The sequence below is a fragment of the Vicia villosa genome, unplaced genomic scaffold (genome assembly GCF_029867415.1).
Source record: "Vicia villosa cultivar HV-30 ecotype Madison, WI unplaced genomic scaffold, Vvil1.0 ctg.000029F_1_1_1, whole genome shotgun sequence".
NCBI classification, from domain to species: Eukaryota; Viridiplantae; Streptophyta; class Magnoliopsida; order Fabales; family Fabaceae; genus Vicia; species Vicia villosa.
This window is the reverse complement of record NW_026704961.1, coordinates 401,160-421,473: the sequence shown is the minus strand read 5'-3', so window position 1 is coordinate 421,473 and position 20,314 is coordinate 401,160. Positions and strand designations below refer to the sequence as shown.

Below are 20,314 nucleotides of genomic sequence, written 5' to 3'. Positions count from 1 at the left end.
TATTTATTGTAAAAGGGATTCTTATTATAAACTATAGAGTATCATGATAAATAATGTATATAATAGGGTTAAATATAAAAAACATTTGGATTCCTCGATTGTAAAGTTAAAATTCTATGTCTTATCATAGTCCTTACCTATTAAGTCCAACGCCAATCACCACTGAATCATTAATTATTGGTAGTAATGTTTTATATATTTAACCCGACGTAATATTGTAAAAATGAACCTTATTATTATTATTTAATTAAAATTGAACTTATGTTTTTTTACTAATAAACTTAGTAATTATCGACAGAAGATTTATTTATATCTTCTGAGGCTGTGTGTGTGGCAACTCGCTCTCCTCACTCCTCACTCCTCACTCTCAATCTCATCTATCTCCATGGCAACTCAAGGTCAAGTCATTACATGCAAAGGTACTCTCTTTTTCTATTTCTCTATTTCAATTTCTCTTACTATTAACAAATAAACCCTAACTTAACGACGTCGTTTTCAAGCTGCGGTGGCCTGGGAACCCAACAAACCCTTAACAATCGAAGACGTCGAGGTTGCTCCGCCGCAAGCCAACGAAGTCCGAATCCAAATCCTCTTCACCGCTCTCTGCCACACCGATGCATACACCTGGAGCGGCAAGGATCCCGAAGGTCTTTTCCCCTGCATTCTCGGTCATGAAGCTGCAGGGTACTAACTAACTTACATTGACCTAACTCGATGATTCTTCATATGATTTAATTGAATTGAATTGAAGTTTTTATTTTGTTTTTGTTTTGTTAGGATTGTTGAAAGTGTTGGAGAGGGTGTGACTGATGTTAAGCCTGGTGATCATGTGATTCCGTGTTACCAGGCTGAGTGTGGAGAATGTAAGTTTTGCAAATCGGGCAAGACTAACCTCTGTGGCAAGGTTCGTGCTGCTACTGGTGTTGGGGTTATGATGGCGGATCGGAAGCCGCGGTTTTCTATTAAGGGGAAACCGATTTATCATTTTATGGGGACTTCGACTTTTAGTCAATACACTGTTGTTCATGATGTTAGTGTTGCTAAGATTCATCCTGATGCTCCTTTGGACAAAGTTTGTCTTCTTGGATGCGGTGTTCCAACTGGTAACTCTTAACTATTATCAATTTTTTGTGTTATCTTATAAAAGATTTACCTGTATTGTTTGTCGAGTTTTATAGGATTTAGCATTTAGTATTGTTCCTTAACCTCTCTGTGCATAACTAGTAATGAGTTCATGATGTGTGTTTCGAAAATCATCTTATATTTATCCATGGAGATATGTATATTATCGGCAGCTCCCATGTCTCATACACTTATCTGATTGGGGTTGTGAATTTTGTTCTCATTGCCTAATTATGATAATGCACTTTGTAATTTAATACTTGATAGTTTATTCATTCTTATAGTACGTCATATAAATGTCGCTTTGTACACCTTTTTGTGTGCTTTATTTTCCTTTCTTTTTTAATGCTACGGAAGTCTTTGCAAAATATCAACTTAATGCTAGTGTTGGACTTCGGCTTTATGCTATGCTTTGTGTTGTTGAATGAAGATACTGTGGGGTGTTAGTTTGCTTTTGATTGTCTTATTAGTTATTTTTTATATTTCTTCTTTAATATTTGGTCTTGAATATGTATCCTTGGTAGACCTGGTTCACTTGTTATTATGAGTTTATGATTTACTATTTTATTTCTTCATTTTTTAGGCCTTGGAGCTGTCTGGAACACTGCAAAAGTTGAGCCAGGATCAATTGTTGCTATTTTCGGCCTTGGAACTGTTGGGCTTGCTGTATGTTTCTTAAGTTACAATATCAGGTGTTCATGTTTTTGCCTGTTTGTGTGCTATTGTTATGATTCATAATTTATATTTGACAGGTTGCAGAGGGTGCAAAAAGTGCTGGCGCATCGCGGATTATTGGCATAGATCTTGATAATAACAAGTATGAAACAGGTATAGCTCAAGCTTGGTTGACCTGATAACCTGGATAGTATGTTCATAATGTTGCAGAGTGATTTTTAACACCGTTTTCATTTCGTAGTTATGTTTTAACTAATGGTTTTTCATGTATTGACAATTACTCGGCATCTGACAGTCCTATATATAAACAAAGAAGATGACGGTGGTAGTATGACATAGCTATATCGTGATCTTGATATGTATTTGTAGTAATTGATTTGTTCTTTTATTGTTTTTCTTTTCTCATACTGCGATAAAGTGCAGGCCTATTGATTATAGTTATGCATAACTGCCTTACTGTGAGCTATTTTATGTATTTTTCTCAGTCTTGGTTTTTGTGGTGCCAAGGTGCCACAGAAGATTCTTTTTTTCACCTGTTTTATTTTGCTATTTTACATTGCAGCTAAAAACTTTGGTGTCACCGAGTTCATTAATCCAAAAGACCATGAGAAACCAATTCAGCAGGTTATAGTTGATCTAACAGATGGAGGAGTTGATTATAGCTTTGAGTGCATTGGAAATGTCTCAGTGATGAGATCTGCTTTGGAATGCTGCCACAAGGTGAATGCTTCTGCAAGCAATTGCAGTTTCTGTTTCATTAACTGAATTGTTCAAAAATTTCACTGGTGACTGATGGTTGTACACATGAAATTATTCTTTGTTGAAAATTTCCAGGGCTGGGGAACATCAGTTATTGTGGGTGTTGCAGCATCGGGGCAGGAAATATCAACTCGCCCTTTCCAGTTGGTGACTGGCCGCGTATGGAAAGGAACAGCTTTTGGTGGCTTTAAGAGTAGGTCACAAGTGCCTTGGCTTGTAGAGAAGTACTTGAAGAAGGTAAATATTTTTCATGTGTCTACTGCATTAATAATACAATATTGTTGGTAAATGGTAACACAAAGATAGTTAATATACTTTCTGCTTAAACTTGTTTTGCAGGAAATCAAGGTTGATGAGTACATTACCCATAATTTGACTCTTGTCGAGATCAACAAGGCTTTTGATCTTTTGCATGGAGGGCAATGTCTTCGTTGTGTGCTCAGTACTTGAATGAGGTGATATGGTCCAGACTTGCTATTTTCATACGGAATAGATGTCTTTGGTTGCTATTCCTTTCTTCTATGGTGGTTGCAGTTAAATAATATGGAATGGTTGTAGTATGTAAAAGCAGATGGTATATGGTTTATAATATTGTTTGCTATGGATAAAGCATCCTCTAATGACTATGGTTTTCTTCTATGATAAAAAATTATTTCTATTTCTTGTTTTAATAATAATAAGGTGTTACTTTTTGAAGAGAAGTAATTAGACTATTTTACAAATCTTCACAAGCGAATTCAATGCACTAAGGAATAGGTTTTTAAGATTACTGAGCTAGTTAAAGGTTTATTTTTTATTTTTTATGCATAATTGAAGGTTAAACCTCAAAGAAAGGATAAACCTAGACATCCTTCTAAGGTCACCTGCATACAGATTATCTTTTTGATAAACATGACTAATTTTAACTTTCCAATCCATCTTCTTACAAAGTTTTTTCACACAAGTCGACAACCCTTATAATTATCTTAATTTCTCCTCTTAAACACTTGATATAGTAGGTTTAGAGTTCAAACTCTACCATTAAAGCCCCTAGTATGCATTATTTCTTCATATCCACAAATAATTACAAGCCAAAACCCAAAAGGTGCTTTCATTTTGTAAGATAGATTAGAAACAATCCACTGCTTAGTATTAGCTGTAAAAAAACCAGGGTCTTACAGGATTAGGGACAAGATGGAGCCACAACCCCATAACAATGAGGCAGCCATGTAAAGTAGTTTCTACCTGCATACTGCTAAAATTACAGTACAGTTCACTTAACCTCATACTATTCTTCAATTGATTGGTTAGGATTCTGCCTTGACAAAGCATCCAAATTAATCTAACTATTTCACGACCTTCATGTCGCCAGACATTTGTCCATACCTCAAACTGCTAATCACTGCTACTGTCCTCCATCTGCAACAACTTATAGGATCTTGAGAGTGAGAAAACACAAGTCCTACTTCCTGGCCACAAACATTTATGTTGTCTCAACTCAGCTAAAGGTGACAAAATTGAAGGAATACTTTCTTTAATAATCACACGGAGCCAACTGATTCTTTCTAACCAGTAGTCATCACTCCTCGGGAATTCATCAACCAAATCATTAATACAAACTCCAACTTTAATCCAACAACTATTCCAAATCATTAATACAAACTCCAACTTTAATCCAACAACTATTCCACACCCATCGCCATTCGACAAATATTTTAAGTACACAAATTCTGCCCATGAATTAACCAAAGTCGTCCACAAGACCGAGTCATTCAACTTTGCCACAACCTCGTCATTCACTCGTCTTAATTTTCTTGGATAACATTGCACCAAAGAGAATTAACTCCTGTTCTTAACTCATATCCTAATTTCATGAGGCACGCACATTCACTGTTTTAAGATTTCGAAACCTCAGACCTACAATATTTTAGGTTTTGTAATTGTATCCTAATTAACAACATATAACATCTTCACAATAGCATCCCCTCAAAGCCTCTTCTACTTTTTTTTATTACTATCATTGAAGTACACCTTTGAATTTTTTTTAATTATAATTCCACCTAGACTTGTCGCTTCAATGTTTTTCTATAATTCCACCTAGACTTGTCGCTTCAATGTTTTTTTATAGGCACATTAGCGGTTTTTTCATCCAAAAAAATGAAGAAAATATTGTAAAGTTTTTAAGAGATAAAGGATCCAAATTAAGAAAAAGTATAAAGTCAAAGACGGTTAAAAATTAACTCTCATTACTGATGCACAGACACAAATTCAACTGTAAGTTGATCCAAGTCGTATCGACTCTAGACTCGGGTGAGGTTTGGAACCCAACTCATATACATACATAGTTGAGAGTGTTCTCACCTAAAACATTGTCACATTGAGCCTATATCTAATTTCCAAAACCTGAATCATACAAAATTATCAGGTTGAGCCTTTAAAACCTTCAACCTACCGTCTGAATTTTCTCATCATAATGAATGAATACAGCTAATATGCAGTATACTTCCAAGTCTTGATACTTCTTTACTTTGCAATGAATTGAAATGTTTCATGCAACTTTTTTTTTTTGACAGAAATGTTTCATGCAACTTAAATAATAAAAAAAACGGGAATGTCTATGTCTCGAAATATAAAATTATTTTTACAGCAAAACTTTGATGTTGTCCATGGTAATAGGGTTGTCTAGACATGCTCTTTTAGCAAACTACAAATCTAAACTTGAATCCTAAGAGTTTGTCACAGATTGAAAACTCTATGATCAGTTTCAAAACCTGCAGAAAATACAAACCAACTTTTGCCTTGAAAAGAGTGAACCTAAAGAAAAATTGTCACTTCAACAAATTTTAAAAAATCCCTCTTCTTCTTTTGTAATCACTAACTGTTAATGTCAACTGATGACTCCTTCCATCGTTTTCTGGGACTCGAAATCCAACAATTCCTTCAATCCTCTGTTTTTTTGCCATAAACCCTGCCTGAACTCCTTGTGCTCCACCAAACTTTTGTAGTATGGCTAATGATATTGGCAGCTCAAAATCGTGCAGTACATTTGACTCCGTCCCCTGGTCCACTGGAGCCCTCGTGTCGATTAACTTTCCAGCATCAGCAGCAGCTTCCAAAGCTTCAGCAGTGGCCACCATGCCTGCTCCCGTCCCATTGCTGCCTCTATCACCAACTGCATCACCAGAACTATTATTTGCAGCTGCAGCCTCTTCAGCCTGTTTTGAATTATAGTAGTTCCTTGATCTAGTCCATCTCCTTGAAAAGGGATCATAACCTGCCTCCCCTGCTTTCAAAGCTTTATTTACTGGCCTCAATTCAGATGCATTTTTGAAGTTCTCAAACCTGTTCTTTCTGTTCATCTCAGAAAGCCTCAAAGCCTTGGCATCCTTCTCCTCAGCTTTCCGTGAATCTTCCAATTCTTGTAGTCTTGTTCTGATCTTATCTGCTCTGGCTGCATCATTCTTGCTTTGTGCTATTTCCAACTCTGTTCTCAACCGGTCCTTCTCGGCTGCGACATTTGAAGGCTTCCACGAGGTAGATTTTTTTTCTTCTAACATCTGCTTCACAGTAGCTGCTGAGTAAACAAAACTATTGATCTTCTGAATGGCTTGCTTTTTTTCAGACACATCTAGCTTTGTCAGCATCCGGCCACCACTACGCTCTACTTCCTTAACCCACTGTTTAAACTCCTCCTCAAGCGGTGGAGAATCGCTAATCATAGCCATTTGCCACCTAGCAGCAGAAGAATCATTTCCCCATACAATATTCAAGTACTTGTATGTGGTTTTGTTATCTAATTTATACACCCGGTCTGGATCTGATGCATCCACATTTTTCACAACGCAGAGTCTGTAGATAGGCCCATTCTTTGACCTACCAATACCAACCCTTACCAAACAACCTACAATTAACTCCTCAAAAAATGGTTCCATCAACCATTTTGCAAGTTTTGACCTTCGAATGGTGATTTCCTGTATGTCTTCAAAAGAAGGCTTTTCAGAAGTTATCTTATCATCATCATCGCTGTCAATAATCCCTCCATCTCCATCCGAATCTTCATCATCACTATGAGACCTACTCTCACTTCCGCTACGGCTTGAACCACTGAAATTAGGTCTCCTTTTCTGCGAATAAATCCCCGTTCCCGCACTTTTAGACCCCTCTTTCACCTTATGTTTCACATCTGAATCTTGCTGTTTCAACCTTTTAGCACGCAGTTCATTTAACGCACTGTCCTTGGCAGCCGACCTATCAGCAGATCTGGCAGATGACCGCACACGAGAAGACGGAAGAGGCGGAGACTCTCTTCTAGATACAGTTGCCGTCTTCCCCTTCTCGCGCTTCAATGCCATCTTACCCAAAAAATCCTTATCATCTTTCTTATTAGCCCTTTCCGACAAAATCATCTCTCTTTGAAGTTCAGTCATCTCAGAAAGTTTCTGTCTATCATCCTCATCCTTATAAAGATCATCACCAACATCAGAGTCATCACTGCTGTCCCCCTCACGCACAGAACGACCATCTTCAACATCATCATCACTATCATCTTCTCTCCCTCTCTTCTTGAGAGGAACCTGAGACGACTTTCTCTCCCGATAATCACGCTCATCATCAGAATCGGAATCCGAATCAGAATCACTCCCACCATCCAAAGGCTCTCCATCCCTCCTAGTCGGGGGAGAATGTCTGTTTACCCCAGCAGCCTCCAGAAGCCAATCGTCTAAATCAGCCATAGTTCAACCTGAAATTCAAAAATATCCTGTTGGTATCAAACAAAGTATAATAACAATAATAATCAATCAATCAATCAAATTCGATATCGAAAGTTGAAGAGAATGACGAGAATAAACAGCATTGGCGATAACAAATTAAATATCAAATACAGTGAAACTATAAACTGAAAGTGTATGATTCTACTGTAATGAAAGCAGGGATTAAGTAGGAAGGGACATTACTGTGAATTTCGATGAATGCGACGAAGAGGAAAACGCGATATTTGCAGCTTGTCTTACAATGGAAGAGTGCGAAACGAAAACAAAACCCTAACGGAAAAACCCTGGTTTCGTTGGGTGATGAAGTCACGAAGCGAAGTAACGTCGTCGCGCTCTTTCTCAAGTATTTTTGTTCTTTCAAAGAGGGTTTAGTTTAAACGCGTCGTTTTAGTTTTTGTTCATATTTTCTCTTTTAATTAGATATATATCACGAATGTCCATTAAGAAATTCCTAAAAAGGTGAAGAAAACAAACATTTATTTGTAAAATATTAATGTAAGAAGAACCAAAATTTTAATATTGTTTTTAATTTTTTTATAAATAAATTTATTGTTTTTAATATTTATTTTTTTAAAAAATATTTAAATTAAAATTTCTTTTAAATTTATTATTCTTCATTCTTCTAATTTTTTGTCACTAATAAAAAACGATTTTATAAATTATAAGAAGGATAACTCAGCATAATTTCATATATAAGTAATAATGCCAAGGTTGCCTGAGAATGCACCAATAAAGGAGCCTAAATGGTATTAGAGTATTAAAACAAGGTCAGAATGTTGAACATATATGTTTTATCTGTATTTTTTTTGCGGGATAGACACAATTTTTAACCTCGCACTATCTAATATGTCATGCTCAACTCTATCTTATTTTTTTACGTTACGGACGTATACATTAACATAAAATTTTGTAATTTTTAAGTAAATAAAGTGCAGTGTCCACAAATCTGCTCCGCCCCGCCTTCATTTTTGTAAGGGGCGGGCCAAGAGTTCAAGCCTGCAACATACACAATATCCGCTCCGCATTACCCTGTTTTTTGCGTATTTTTATAGAGCGGGCCTAAACGAAACGGGTATCAGGATCCATACCAAGGATAGAAGCATGCCAATTTCAATATTATAAAGATGTTTAGGAGTTTCAAAGTTATGTCCACATATACATTAGTAGGAAACAAAAATAAGGTCTTGTTTTTTGAGATTATCATCAGTAGCTACGGAATTCCGAAGGAGTCTCCAAGCAATAAGAGATTTGGCTGGAGAAATGCAAGGTTTCCAAATTAGTTTAGTCCAATTTATGTCATTTATAATATGGGTGTCACATTCATAAGTATCTTTGAAGGTGAAAGTGTCATTATTAGATCTACAAAAGTTGAGAATTTCATCATCTACAGTCAAATTAGGGCGAGTAATGTTCAAGATGTTTTGAAGTGATATCAATAAGCATAAGCTTGAATGTATCAAGCAGATTCCAAGTGAAATAATGAACAACTTCATATGTGGTAGCATTTTGTAAGTAGAATAGCCATAAATTCATATATGATACATTTTTCCAATTTGTTGAGCAATGCATATGGCCAAAAGTAGATTTTCAGACTATATATGAGCATTCCATGTGTCACTAATTCAACTAGTTAAATCCTACCCATCATAGAGTGAAGTTAACCTTTCCAAGAGGTGGGCTCGGTGGTTTATTCTATCAAATAGAGTTTGAATATGAAAGGTCATAGGTTTCTCTTTGAAGATATGCATGTCAAGATTGATTAAAGGGACAAAACCAATACTAAAACCTTGAGAGTTAGTGTTAGAATAGTAACGCGAATACAAATCAGAGTAGAGAGAAACACACAAAAGTTTTGTTCATGCAGTTCGGCTAAATTACCTATGTCTGCAACTATAGAGTAACTATAGTTCCCTTTATTTATGTCTTGTGAATTTCATTGTTACAAGTCACATATAAAGTACGAGGTTTTAGTTTATCTAAAACTCTAATTTCTAGTTTCCCTCAACAAATAATTATCTCAACAATATGAGTTATTCTCTACCCATAAACGTAAGGCCATAAGCAAAAGAAAGTGATTAGAAATAATTGTGTGACTTGAGGTGATACTCGGCGGCTTAACTTGATCAACAAGTAAAGAATTTTGTCTACTAAGAACCTCCTCAATGATATAAAAGAGAAAGGGAAATAAGGGATCATCTTGTCTCACTCCTCTAGTGCAATTAAAAAATTCCACGACTTTGCCAATGAGGAGAATATAAAGTTTAGGTGATGCAGACACACTCAAATATGTGTCTATCTTTTATAAAGCCTCTATGATGCTCAAATTTTATTTTAGGGGAAAGAATAGCAAGTTTAGTCGCTAGAATGTTAGCTATCACTTTAAACTGAAAGTTCGCTAGGGCCAGGGGATGTAATTCTCAATGGCATATGCTGAATGCACTAGTGAATTTAGGAATGAGGATAACATGGCTATAATTGAGATTGGAGGATATGTAAAACTAGGTAACTTAGACTACCGCATCATTACCAACTATATCTCAATAAATTTGAAAAAAAGCATCCTTCAAACCAATCCTGTCTGGAGAAGATGGGACATCCATATTGAACATAAATGTTGAATTTCTTCATAAAAATGAACTTTGGTGATAAAGTCATTATTAGCATCAGTGATATTAGAAGGTGATGAATGGATCTCAGTGATATCAGTGATAAAAATGAATTTAAGGTTCTAAAAAGTGGTAACATCGTACTTCGCTCCTAGGCTAGTTCTGATAGAGGTGTTTCGGATAAATTATGGTCATATAGAACATCATGTAATTTTGATGGTTTTGTTCACTATTTTGCATTGCACGTTTATGAGATATACTTGTACTAATAGGCAATGCATCTTTTCTCTTATAGTATATATGTTAGACTTGTTATATTTAGTTATATGTAGTTATCAGTTAGTTTTGCTACTTGTTAGTTAACATTTATTGACTTGGACATAATCACTATCACTATATAAAGTGAATGATGTATTTATTGTAATTAATATTTTTTCATTGAAATAATTCTAAGCAATTCAATCATGATTCTCAATAATATCGATACATATCGAATAATTGTTTGTTATATGGAGTTTAAGTTTTCATCGTGAACGCATGCTGATGGTTTTGCCTTCTAATATTAATCAGTCAAATTATAAGAGAAACCATAATTCTATCCTATGGAAGAAAAAGACCATCCGGCATTGTTATCATAATTCAAAAACAAATGAAATGTATATACTCACAACAAGTCAATTAGTGAACAATGAGCACCTAAACCCAAGAACCTATATTCAGTCAACTTTCCTATCAACATGATACAATTTTTTTGAACCATTGTACTCCGTCACCGTTGGCCATTCCAATCCATGCAATCGAGGAGGACTCGATTAACCGATGAAATTATGAGCACATCTTCCTCAGTATCAGCAGTCAGTCATGTCTAACAGATAAACACCCTTTTGTTAACGCGTCAGACAGATGGAAGAAGACTATGATTTGCCGCTCTCAAAGCTCGATAGATAAGAGTCTGATAAAACAGTGAATAGCTGTGTATCTACAAAAAGCTGCAAAGCCAAGGATTCATGAACTTAGATTGCCACATGCGCAACTACCTACAAACAACAATTTCAATGCTTATGTAGAGTGAAATTTTCCTGTGAGTTGTTGTTACCTTAATGAATGGCTGGTCCCTCAGGGGAAAGGAGTCAATGAAGGTGTCTTTAAGAAGTAAAGAAACCTGAGAAAAAGAAATCAAGGATGAGCTAGGAAAATGGGGCCAAACTACGTATTCTTATTTACTTGAAAATATATAGAAATAGAAATCATAACAATAACTTAGTTATGTTACCCTGTCATGATTCGATTGTACACTAGTTATCGTATGCGATTTCAAATTCGAACAAAGTGACTCCAAATAGTGCCACACGACATTCAAAAACTGAGTTGCAATTTCGGCCTGCAACAAATACAAATTAGGAGATGCCACTAGTGGAAGAAACACTAGAGGCTAGAAGCTGAAAAACTGCTGGTTTTTATGTGCATGAATCATATATAGATAAAATAATTACTATTTTTCCGAATTTGAGAGAGAGGAGAATTCCAGTATAGAAACTAAAAAAACCTGGATTTCGTTGCACCTATGTATAGGATGCTTTTTAGCAATTGCACTTTCACTTGAAAGTCTGGCATGAATTGGAGTCAACTGAGAAACAAGATCCCTTTGCCGTGGAAGTCTAGGCAAATGACACATTTTAACCTGCGCAAGAAGAAAAACAAGTAAATGTTGCAGGCTTGCAAAAGACTTTCCATTTTTCTCGTGGACCATGTTATCTTTAAAATGTCATTACAAACCTGATTTTCCAGTACGTCTACTTCAACAAGATTACTTGTTTTAATATACAAATCATCTGGTTTATGTTGTATGCCAACCTGAAAAAACATTGAAAAATTGAATAAACGGTGAGTATATTCTTAAATACTAAAAACACGTGTTGTCAGCCAATAAATTTTTCCATAAACAGAGAATAAACAAAGTTTTTTCTCTTTGAAATTATACTCCATGTAGGAACATTTAACAGAATTTACTATACAGACAGCATTTTACTGATCCTGCCGTGTTTTTCTCTCTGTATCTCTCTCCTATATTTCATTTTATTTTTTCTTTCAATTTTTTACAAAAATATGGAGAAAGAGAAGGCATAACTACAACATTCAAATAAAGCGGCATAAAAGAGCACGGTATCATCCTCACATTTTAAAAAAGAAGTAATATTACTAGCATGAACACACTGATCCTCAATACAATACAATGCAAAAACATTATCATTATGAAGCCCAGATACTTCATAAAATGGAAAAGTATTGATGTGAAGATATTAATACACGTCCGATACTTCCCAATACATACCCAAAAAGTATCCAACAATTTCTTTAATATTTAAAAAGTATGTCCCCATACTTCCCTGATACATCTTTGGAATGTCTTACCAACTAAAGATTACTGGCATCTAGATACGAAACATCTTCAATTCACCAACTAAAGACTTGAAGTTGTATGTTTTTATGTGAAACATTCATTGTAGGAATAATACCTTTGATACGAGTGGAGAAAAGACATATAACTACACATACTAGTTATAATCACAAGTATCAGTTGTCTTCGTAAACTGTGATCATCATATACTGACTAGTGATATGTTTCTGTATCCATGAGCAATTAGTGATGTGAATGTCTTACATTTTGTGTGTGTATACATAAATATTGTGTTGTATCTTGATTTTAAATTCTTTCATAAATTCTCATATCCATGTATCTTTGTCATATCATACCACTACTACTTCAGTACTATGTACCCATGCTTCTTATTATAACTTGCATCGATAAAAGCAACAAAGACAGTTACTGGAAAAAAAAGATATATGCTAGTAACACTATTATGAAGTAATTTCCATGTGGACATGAATTTCACACAGCAGTGATAAATACTAAAAATATAACATGAAACAGCATATTTTACAGAACAGCAAATAAAAGGAAACTCACAATATATGGAACTGGGGCGTCAAGAAAATCAATCATTTTAGCTGGCAAAACCTGAAAAGCATGGCCAAACATATTGTGAGACTTATGTGGGAAATCCCCAAGGCAAATCTGCAACCAGAGCTTTTTGAATCCATGACTCACCGGAAGCAGTAAACTCTGCCACTGAAATGGACGAATCATGGGTATAAGAGAAAGCACTACTGCAGATAGAACACCCTGCATTGTGTCAAAAATTGCCAAAATGAAAAGCTCTCTAAAGCAATCCAAATTAATCCATATCAACAAATAACGACCATTGATTAGTATCATTGTTTCAAAAACTTACCAAATTTGGGCACACTATTACAACCTGTTTTTCCAATAACACTCCCGTAACTAATGCCAGCAACTGCAAGTAACATGTATTAAAAAAATTTAATCAATCAAGAAAGTACCATTACAGTTGTTACAGCAAAGTGAATGAATCACACATGGCTGAACTTCAATTGGAATATGTGCTTACACTATCAAGGGATAGAACTCGACAAGTAGTTGAAGTTGTCCATACTGATAATGAAAGGGCTTCCTCAGCAGCTGCCAACTTTGCAATGACCTTTTACAAAAGTAGTGCTGTTAAGAATGCACAAATTTGTGGATAAACCCTAACCCTAAATCCTAAATTACTTAAGAATTACCTCAGTTGGTTCAGAACAATCTAAACAATTTTCTTTGAAGCCAAGAGAAGCAACTGAATGTCGTATATATTGAATAGCTTGTAAATGTTCAAGAGGGTGGAAGACAAATTCACTTCCTCGAGGTGGAATAGCTTGAGCATGATATCTGCACACTATCTGTAGTAAATCATTCTTATGCTCCTATCAAAGCCATTCACACCAAAGAAAACATGTTAAATGCTAATCCAGCATCACCTAAATCTAATTAGTGCAAAACAAAAATGGAAAACTATTTTCACTAACCATAGCCCATTCCATCAACAACTCATCTCCGTTATCGATTTCATTGTTTGAAAAAGGAGGATCATCATCTTCGGACACAATGCTTCTAACTGGACTGCCAATGAAGACAACATGATATTGAACATCAAATGTCAGACAAAAAACCCGTAGCAAAGAAGATAGATGAATGAACTATTTATCATATCTGAAAAAATTATGTACCCAAGAGGAGTATATATATATATATATATATATATATATATATATATATATATATATATATATATATATATATATATATATATATATATATATATATATATATATATATATATATATATAGCATAAATCAAAAGAAAAAGATTGTGATTATGATGACAGTGTATCAAAAGTAAGAACCTAGAATAGTATAAATCATAAATCTACCACCTGAAAAGTGACTCAGAACTTCCAAGACGCTCCAAGGTGCGACCCTGAGGAGATACAGGTGTTCCAACACTGGAAGAAACTTGGCCACCTTCACAATTTCCATGCATTCTTTCCACAGAATCATGAACTTCTTGTCCCTCAAAAGCACATGTATCATGATCTTGCAGATTCTTCTTGCCATCTTTATCTATATCCTTATACTGACAAAAATCTGAGGCATCACTAGCAGTCACACTAACAGGGGATTGACAGCGAGAATCCCATATTTTGGGTGATAATTGTGGGATTTCATCATCAGATATGAGTCCAGCAGCAGCAGCGGTAATGACTGCTGCACCCTCAAGAGGTATTGCACAAGCCATCCAGTCACTAAACGACTGCCTCTCTGGGGAGTTAGTAGATGAACTCAATTGGTCATCTAGTTTGGGCGTCGATGGAATGCAACCAGAGAGAGTAATCTCATTTACAAACTGAGTAATCCGGTTCAGACGCTCCTGTGCAATAAGACTGCATCCAAGTAAGAAATAACAAACACTATTGGAACTAGGAAAAACCATAGTGCAATAAGCATGACGTCGAGTCAATGAAAGGAAATAACCTGTTTAACATCTCAAAGTGTAACTCAAAGAAAGGAATTTTAGTCAGAAGACAGTAACAGCGAGGTGCGGAAACCAGAAAACGGCTGCATAACCCAGAGGGAAAAGAAGAAGGAGAAGATGTGCCTAAAATACCAGGGGGCCTCTGAACAATTTCAGGCACATGTAAGCAAACTCCATAAAGTGTTGTACTGTCTGCTGCCTGATCAAATATTATGTTTCAATTGCCAATATTTATTTCATACTGCTACTCATTACAGGAAATAAATAAGGAAAAACTGAAAATGTAATCCACAACAATATGTGTTCAATGCTCTACTTTATGTTTGTGTCTCATCCTTGTTTCAATCTCAATGAGCTTGTCCATAAGGAAGGGTGTCGCAAATGAAAAGTTTATTCTTGGTTCTTCAGTTCTCACCAGCAGGCAGCAGTTTGAGTTGTAACATTACTATTTTGAACTGTGTGTGTTTCTTTGCTAACAATATGAAGCTAAATACTTAGAGTTGACAGAAGATGCCAATACAAAAGTTACCTTGAGTGTAAAGATAAACGATAGATCATCTCTTCCCAAATGCTGCTGTGGAGAGTAAGCAAAAAGAAATTTTTATCTCTGGCCTCAAAGGTGCTGAGCTAATGAGCGCTCAATGTAATGTTAATTAGAAGATAAGAATTGGACTGACTCATGCTACTTTTAAACAAAAATGAAATATCAAGAAATATAAAGCTTTTGAAAATTTCTCTTCATATCCACGCCTTAATAGGACATGGTATTAAATTACACGCGTATAGTATGAACAATTTACCATTTAAAACATTGTATTTGACAAATCAAAGATGATTAATTTCTTTAACTAGCTCATCAAGAGAAAAAGTTATGTCTTTCAAAAGGATACTTATCTTCTTACCTGTCCATAGACTAGCTCGTTTAGCTCACTTAGAGATGGAGTCCTCTCCAACAACCCTGCCTGTAAATCAATGTCAGTATTTTAACAATGTAACAATTTGTGGTGAAAATAGCAGTAGCTTTCATAACATAAATAGATATACGGTTTACGAGAAGTGTTATTTTCATTTTACTAAATAAAAGGCCAAATTCTACCCAAAAAATATATCAAACTTAGTTTTAATAGACATCATAAAAGTGAAAGGTAACAGCACAGTAGTATTAGTCTCATGGGAAAGGTTTCTCTAGATTGCATAGACTTCTATTCTAGATCTGGAGTAGTATAAATTATGTTTATGTGTTGCAATATAACAATAAAAAACAAAATAGAAATTTCTAATTTCATTTTTCAACATGATCCAAGCAATTTGTTTATGGCAAACTAAGGGAAACAAATGATTTTCTCGTAATTTCAGAAAAGGGGCAAGACTAACAAGCAGAGAGAGGATCGATTTTCAATCTCCAAAAGCTAAAGAGGAAAGCTAGTAAACAGATTTTAAGGTAGCATTTAGAAAATAAAGGACAGATCTGATAAAATATATAAACAGTGTGAAACACACCCTAACACCTCCAGGAAAGCAAAAGGAGGCTAAATCTTTCAAACGCACTGTCATCCTCTTCGTAGAAGGATATTTGAACAATATCTGCAAGTTGACAAAAAATGTATCAGCTATAAGGAGCCTATTAATCCATAACAATACACTAATGGGACATCTGGAAAAGCTTATTTGAGTTTAGCTCATCATATAAAAGAGCCTGAAAAATAGATAATAACATATGCCTATAAGTTGTTTTTGACATATTCTAATAGGCTCTTTATGATATTATCTAAGCAAATTACTTTATGCTTAGCCAAACATAAATACTTTAATAAATTTTTAGCGCCCACGACATAAGTTGTCATGCGATAACCACCAATTGTTACCCCCATCAACTTATTTGTAAGCAAAGATTCTTTGCTTGAGAGCAGCGGACTCAAGACTTAAATAATCTTTTAGCCATCAAACTATGAATGCAATATTCCAAATATATTTGCTAAATGTGGTGAAATTGATCATTGAAATTCCTAAAAGAACCAGAAAACAGATATGCATAATGCCTATATCCCTGAATAGCTTTTACAGGGTTCTAGAAATCAACCTTCAAAATTTATCAACAGATAATCAAAGACAAATTTTAATTAAATTTTTGCATATCTACTATGCAGAGAAACCTGACAAGTAGTTAATCTCTTTTATTCTTGGTTTCCTTTTATTACTTCTGCTTTGTAGGATATCTTATCCTCTTTTAGTTGTGCTTTCTTCCTTTTATAACTAAATTTCCCTTTCTCTCAAATATGTGTCTATTAAAGAGACTGATATCTAACAAACCTGAGGTTCCAAAGTTGGTTCTGGCGGCCTTTGTTGCTGCGGTATTCTGTAATCTAGACTTTCATCGTTTTCCGTCTCTCTTTCCCATTTCTTCCTTCTTGCAAATGCGTGCTCCACGACTTCCAAATTAGCATCTGGATGCAGTCCCACAACCACAAAATGTTCAAAGAGCGAGGTTGGCTCCTTATAATTCATACAATCCTACAGTAATATTCACAATGACTTACTTCAACAGACTGATAAGTTCACATTTCTGATAAACATGTTTAGGGGACACAAAGTCACCTCCTAAAAGCTAATGCAAAAATGCTTGAACTACTTAGTCTACAAGAAGGACTTCCTAAATAATCTTAGCATTGGACAATACACACATTACTCATCTACCTGTATGACACAGTTAACTATATGAATATTCTATATAAGAACAGTTTGCACAATACAGTTCTACAATATCAAATATAAACTAAAAATCGAATATAAACTAAAAATCCATTACTATTTGCAGTTCAATCAGGCAAGGAAGATTTTCAAAACAAATATAGTACATATAATTGATTCTAAAAATTGAATACCATAGATTTGGGATGAAGCTGATACCACTGACGTTTCTGGTTCGCCATGACCTCGGGATTGAAACTCGCTAGTAAACCTTCTTCCCTCGATTTTCCTCCCCACCATGCCTTATGCACATGAGCTTTTAACTTCTGAAAACTATTACTACGTTGAAAATCTTTAGTCACAAGTTCACTCTGGCTTCTCCTATGTGCAACACTAGGCCCTACTTGAGGCACGTTTGATCCGCCACCAGAATACATATTTTGCAATGCTTCCCCAGCAACTCTAAAGGCTCCTTCAGATATCTGTTGTAGAACCCACATTGGAGATGTGGGTCTATCCTCATTAGGTTCTCCTTCTTCTTTTGCATCCATGTTTTCTACACCTATCTCATGCTCATTGCTCATGCAATCAACACAAGAATCAAATAAATACACCCCTTTTGATCATTGCTGAACCAAAATCCGAAACCATTACATTCAACCCTTTTGATCATTTCCGTGAATTCTATTGATGGTTATTGAATGAGAAGACCCCAGATGGAAATTATCATCAAAGGTCCTCTTTTTTCATACGTAACTTATTGCGTTTCTTCAGATTCTTCAGATGGATTCCAAAAATTGAAACTTTTTCTCCGGAATCATAAAAGGCACCAATGAGATTCTGAAAAGAGGAAATAAAAAAAGGAAAAATAGAAATTGTGAGAATGTGTAGCGGCGAATGTTACTTGTAACGGAAACAAGAGATAAATGCATGGAAATTCAAAAGGTGGGAAAAAATGGAAATGAAAAAAAGGACATTGGATGAGAAAAAGAGGAGGAAGAAGGTGAATGTACCTGGTTTGTATTTGGTGGTTGTTATGGGTTTGGCATTGTTGATGACAGAAGAGAGCGAGAGAGAAGGGGGAGAAGAAGGAAAAGAGTTGCTAAAAATAGAAGTGGAAAAAGGAACAAAGGAAAATAAATGCGTGAAAATTTAGAAGTTTCGACAAAAACAAAGATATGAGAGTAGAATAGGGCGGTTCTAGTTCTTTTGAGTGAGTTTAAGAAATTTTAAAAAAATGCACATACTCTTACAATTAAAAAAACTTTTTTTTTTTTTAAATTGTTAAGAAATAAGAACAACTAGTAAATTCTATGACATAATTACCAAGGAGTCGGATTAAATCTAAAGTGAAAATAAAGAAAAATATTATAAAAAGGTGGGTAAAATAAAAGAAATTGTTTCAATAAAATACATAAGAAATGAAAAGATGATATACAAGATATCTGAATGTAATACTTTAAATTTTGGATGTTGTATGTGAACATTGTGACCCTTAATTCAGACATCGAGATTGCCTGTATATACTATTAGACTTGTAATAATCTTCTATGATTTATCGTGTATGCTTGACACATATGTTATGTGGCTTCGAGGTTGGTGACTTACTTCCACATGCCTCGGACATCAGAACTCATGCTATGACTACGTATGCCCACAATTTTAAATTGGAATTGAAATACCAATTTTTACTATGCAAAAAATTGTTTATAAGAGATGTGAAGCAATCCAACCCTACAAACCCCAAGTTTAATGTCGATCCTTGCACTTATCCTTCCAATCATCTTTTTTTTTGCACTCAAGAATTTCAAACTGGTGGATTTAATATTATTCTGAAGCTTTCGACTCAACTATAAGATTGTCCCAAATACTAACAGATGCTTTCCTTTTCATGAAACAAAAATTCAAGAAAGGTAGAGCTCAACACATCAAAGAAATCCAAGTCTTCAAAGTACTTAGAAGTTGTATACAATTCAGAGTGCTTATATAAAACCATTTGCGACTCTGCTATTATTTTGAAAGAAAACTTTATGAAGAAATTCCTTGATCTGAAGCTTTTGCCTTACCTCACAGACAAAGACATGTATGAGTTTGCCTTCAAACTATACCCACCAAGATTTTCACCTATACCCACCAAGATTTCCACCTATACCAAGTTCGAAAATATTGTTGGCGTTTCGCCCCTAGTTTCTACATTGGTGGCCTTGTGGGTCCTTTTTGAATGTGCTTAAAAAGGAAAGTTTAAAACCGGCTCGTCGAGTGGTCCTAACTAAGCATACCTTATATAACTTCAAAGGGCATCTTCTTGTTGACATAGAACATGTCAGAATTCTAACTTTGATAAATGAAGGTGTGGAAGGCGACAAGATTTATATTTTATTTAGGTAACTTTTTTCTTTGGATTTTATGCTTACTTCGCTAACCTTCCTCCACCCGCCAAGCACAAGAAATGTTTTAGAGACGTGACTAGTGGAGCTCAGGTTCTCACCAAAATACCACAGAAGAAGATTTCACTCATACCCTTCAGGTTTTCTTCATTATAAATTTTATTAAATATCTCTTTCATATGTATCTTATATTTTTCATGTACTAATTTTTGGCATAAGTAGATGACGACGCTAAGCCCCAAGGAAACAATAAAGGGGTATTAGGCTCGACGAGGCTCATGTTGATGCTCCTAGCCGTCATTCTTCTCCCGGCGCCCCCAAAAAATCTAAGAAGCTCAAGGCGGCTCGAACGACTCGTAGCCTTAAAGTTGTTGCTGCTTCCAAAGCTGATCATG

General features: G+C 35.2%; 3 protein-coding genes across 6 annotated transcripts; 1 reads left to right on the top strand and 2 right to left on the bottom strand.

Moving 5' to 3' along the window:
- Positions 1 to 295: 295 nt before the first annotated feature.
- LOC131622324 (alcohol dehydrogenase class-3) lies at positions 296 to 3,320 on the top strand. Its single transcript, XM_058893352.1, has 8 exons — positions 296 to 419; positions 501 to 684; positions 778 to 1,103; positions 1,706 to 1,788; positions 1,875 to 1,950; positions 2,360 to 2,517; positions 2,632 to 2,793; positions 2,896 to 3,320. Exons 1-8 carry the CDS (start codon positions 386 to 388, stop codon positions 3,004 to 3,006), a joined length of 1,134 nt encoding a protein of 377 aa, XP_058749335.1. The 5' UTR covers positions 296 to 385; the 3' UTR covers positions 3,007 to 3,320.
- A 1,312-nt stretch (positions 3,321 to 4,632) lies between these two features.
- LOC131622323 (protein RTF1 homolog) lies at positions 4,633 to 7,685 on the bottom strand. The gene is made up of 2 exons (XM_058893351.1): positions 7,491 to 7,685; positions 4,633 to 7,276 (listed from the first exon to the last, which is right to left on the bottom strand). Exon 2 carries the CDS (start codon positions 7,266 to 7,268, stop codon positions 5,379 to 5,381), a length of 1,890 nt encoding a protein of 629 aa, XP_058749334.1. The 5' UTR covers positions 7,269 to 7,276; positions 7,491 to 7,685; the 3' UTR covers positions 4,633 to 5,378.
- Positions 7,686 to 10,518: 2,833 nt separating this feature from the next.
- On the bottom strand, positions 10,519 to 18,668 carry LOC131622297 (uncharacterized). Of its 4 annotated transcripts, none has more exons than XM_058893320.1 (19): positions 18,546 to 18,668; positions 17,727 to 18,372; positions 17,155 to 17,355; positions 16,345 to 16,428; positions 15,747 to 15,806; positions 15,374 to 15,418; positions 14,844 to 15,043; positions 14,246 to 14,752; positions 13,838 to 13,931; positions 13,556 to 13,735; positions 13,384 to 13,473; positions 13,207 to 13,269; positions 13,023 to 13,097; positions 12,882 to 12,932; positions 11,690 to 11,767; positions 11,460 to 11,594; positions 11,187 to 11,294; positions 11,010 to 11,075; positions 10,519 to 10,902 (listed from the first exon to the last, which is right to left on the bottom strand). In XM_058893320.1, the coding sequence occupies exons 2-19, from the start codon at positions 18,114 to 18,116 to the stop codon at positions 10,828 to 10,830; spliced, it is 2,502 nt and encodes an 833-aa protein (XP_058749303.1). In that variant the 5' UTR covers positions 18,117 to 18,372; positions 18,546 to 18,668; the 3' UTR covers positions 10,519 to 10,827. The 4 variants fall into 4 exon arrangements, with proteins under 4 accessions (XP_058749303.1, XP_058749305.1, XP_058749306.1 ...); XM_058893322.1 differs by having other exon boundaries at positions 15,374 to 15,415; XM_058893323.1 differs by having other exon boundaries at positions 17,752 to 18,372.
- Positions 18,669 to 20,314: the final 1,646 nt, after the last annotated feature.